General features: G+C 48.2%; 1 protein-coding gene across 1 annotated transcript; it reads left to right on the top strand.

Moving 5' to 3' along the window:
- Positions 1-1998: 1998 nt before the first annotated feature.
- Positions 1999-3018, top strand: LOC306942940 (tubulin-specific chaperone C-like; the record flags this gene model as incomplete). Its single annotated transcript, XM_079529133.1, has 1 exon — positions 1999-3018. The coding sequence occupies one exon, from the start codon at positions 1999-2001 to the stop codon at positions 3016-3018; it is 1020 nt and encodes a 339-aa protein (XP_079385259.1).
- Positions 3019-3306: the final 288 nt, after the last annotated feature.

Here is a 3306-nt window from a genome sequence, read left to right on the forward strand (position 1 = left end):
CTTAATCCAGAGCGATTTACATTAAGCAAGAACAAAAAGCATGGGAATACATCCCATGTAAAATGCATTTATCACGAAACATGCGTAAGCTAAGAACGTAACTAGAACATATCTATATAATGACACTATACATATAAACTAGAACTAGAACATATCTATATAATGACACTATAACTATACATATATGCTATACTATGCTGTACATATATACTATGAAGTGCTATGACTACATACAATGCACTTATTGTGCTGTCTACATGACATGCTATAAGTCTGTTTCAAATGCTATATAAGTCTAAGAAGTGCTGTCTAAGGGGGTAGGGTAAGTGCTATGGGCCATGATGGAGTCTGAAAAGGTGGGTTTTCAGACTACGGCGGAAGATCGGGAGTGATGCTGCAGTTCTGATTGCAACGGGAAGTGCATTCCACAGTTTTGGGGCCAGAAGGGAGAAGAGTTTGGGACGTGTGGAGCGTTGTCCCGGCGCTTTTAGTGAGGGTACTTCCAGCTTCCCTGCGTTGGCTGATCTGAGTGCGCGGGAGGGTTTGTAGGGTTCAATCATGCTGGCAAGATATGGGGGAGCCATACCTTTGGTTGCTTTAAATGTCAGCATCAGAGTTTTGTATTCTGTGCGGGCAGCGACCGGGAGCCAGTGCAGGGAGCGGAGCAGGGGGGAGACATGTGAGAATTTTGGCTGGTTGAAGACCAAGCGAGCTGCGGCATTTTGGATCAGTTGGAGAGGCTTCAGTGCACATACCGGTAGGCCAGTAAGGAGAGAGTTATAATAGTCAAGTTTTGACAGGACTGTTGTCTGGATTAGGAGCTGGGATGATTCCTGGGTGAGGAACGGTCTAATTCGTCGTATGTTATAGAGTGTGAACCTACAGGATCGAGTGACAGCTGTGATGTGAGTTTTGAACGAGAGCTGACTGTCCAGGACAACACCAAGGTTCCTGGCTGTTGGGACAGATGTTACCAGGGCGTTGTCTACGGAAATAGTTAGCTCCCGCATAGGGCAGGATTTAGCTGGGAAGAAGAGAAGCTCAGTCTTGTCTGGGTTCAGCTTGAGGTGGTTGGAGGACATCCACTGTGAGATGTCAGCCAGGCAAGCAGTGATAACCACGGATATGCTCTAAAAGTGTGAAAAACATATTTTTCATTTCAGTTTTTGACATATGAGGTTTCCACCTGACAGAGACAATATACCATTATGGAAAGCAGAGGCATCTTGCTAACGACGCTCCACAGCGGCGGGCTGTGAAGCTTTTACGTTGCTACTCTTTTTGGGAGAGTGCTTTCAATAGATGTCACACAATCCGTACCTAACCATATTCTCACAGTGATTGAGCGAATGCACTTACCCTCAGGCCTGTGTGTGTGTGTGTGTGTGTGTGTGTGTGTGTGTGTGTGTGTGTGTGTGTGTGTGTGTGTGTGTGTGTGTGTGTGTGTGTGTGTGTGTGTGTGTGTGTGTGTGTGTGTGTGTGTGTGTGTGTGTGTGTGTGTGTGCTCACTGTACTGTACTGTACTTGTACCTATACATGTATAGGTACCAGCCATCAATCTTCATCTCCGTCAGCTTGGAAGGTCACGCGTCTGTCACAGTCAACAGCAGCAGTGTAACTAGACATCAGTAGGCCCCCACGCAGGCCAGCATCGGTTGTATAGGCGGGTTTCCCCATTTACTTTTGTTTTATGCTTGAACATTTCTGAATATTTAAGAATTTTTTGGATGTACAAACAAATCCAAAACTTTGTAGATTATATTTTATTTCAAAACTAGCTGAAACAGCTGATCTACAAGCTTACAATGCATCACATTGTTACCAAAATATAAATATGCTTTTGAAAATGTCGCGCCTTTAATGACGTGCTGACTGGCATTCAGTCGGAGTAACGTCATTGGAGTATTCTAGGTAATGACATCATCACACAATGTCATCACAACCACATTCTTTTAAAATCAATTGTCAAGACTTTTATTAACACTGAATTGTATAGGCATGGAACTAATGGATCAGGACACAGCTTTTAAGGTTCCCAATCGACTGGTGAAGCGAAACCAGGCCCGGCTGGAGGACGTTAAGAGGAAGAAGGAGGAGAAGGAGATTCAGTCCGTCACGGAAGAGAAGAGTGAGTACTTCTCCGGTATGTTCAGGGCCCGGCGGGCATCCATCGAGGAGCTGCTGTCCCGGCGTTCTGGTACCGACTGGGCCGCCGCTACCCAGGCCCTGGAGGAAGCGACCGCCAAGGCGCAACAGCTGCAGAACTTCCTCAATGACAGCCTGACGTTCCTGAACCAGTATGAGGTGGCACAGGCCCAGACCTCGATGCAGAGGCTGCACACCTCCCTGGCCGAGAGGAGAGACGAGGTTCTGCCAAAGAAGAAGTTTGCCTTCAAGTCTCGCAGTAAAGTCACAGAGAAAGTGAACGACGAGCTCGTCGCTGGTCCCCCTACTGCCCCTACGGGTGGTTCCGAGTCCGCAAGCACCACCGACGAGGTCGACTGGACCGTCCGATCAGAGCAGTGCGGCTTCTCCCACCTGGACTCCGTGGTTCTGACCAAATCGGGTGATGAGATCTGGAAGCAAGATGTCCTGCTGACCCACCTGAGGAACTGCAAGGTCCGTCTGCTTGGCTCGCCCAGCACGTTGCACATCAAGCACGTGAGCGGCTGTGAGATCCTGTGTGGGCCCGTGTCCAGCTCCGTGTTTGTGGACCACTGTAGTGACAGCACTCTGGTGCTGGCCTGCCAACAGCTGCGTACGCACAACACCGCCGACACACAGGTGTACCTGCATGTCACCAGTCGAGCCATCGTAGAGGACTGTCACAGAGTGGGCCTGGCCCCGTTCTCCTGGTCCTATCCGTCCCTGGACGAGGACTTTGTAGCGTCCGGCCTGGACCCGGAACGAAACAACTGGGACCAGGTGGATGACTTTAACTGGCTGGATACAGGAACACCTTCCCCTAACTGGACTCTGATCCCGGAAAGAGACAGAAGAACCACCTGGGACCCATAGGGCACTGGTTCTCAAACATTGTATAATGTATTTTGTGCCAGGGACACCCGGAAGAGAAGATCAATGTAAAAAAAAAAGTCACTCCCGTATGAAGTGAGGGGCGCTATTATCATCATACACCATCATGCATCATCTCATACTGGCCAATCAGAATGCCTGTTGCCTGTGATTGGTTAGCTGATGTTCTCGTGTACATTTTCCCTTCAATGTCAATGGCGTTTAATGTTTTGATGTTTAATTTGCGTCATATTTTGCGGAATTTTGACCTAATTTCTCAGTTCATTGTCA

The sequence above is a fragment of the Electrona antarctica genome, assembly GCF_951216825.1.
Source record: "Electrona antarctica genome assembly, chromosome: 2".
In the NCBI taxonomy this organism is placed as follows: domain Eukaryota; kingdom Metazoa; phylum Chordata; class Actinopteri; order Myctophiformes; family Myctophidae; genus Electrona; species Electrona antarctica.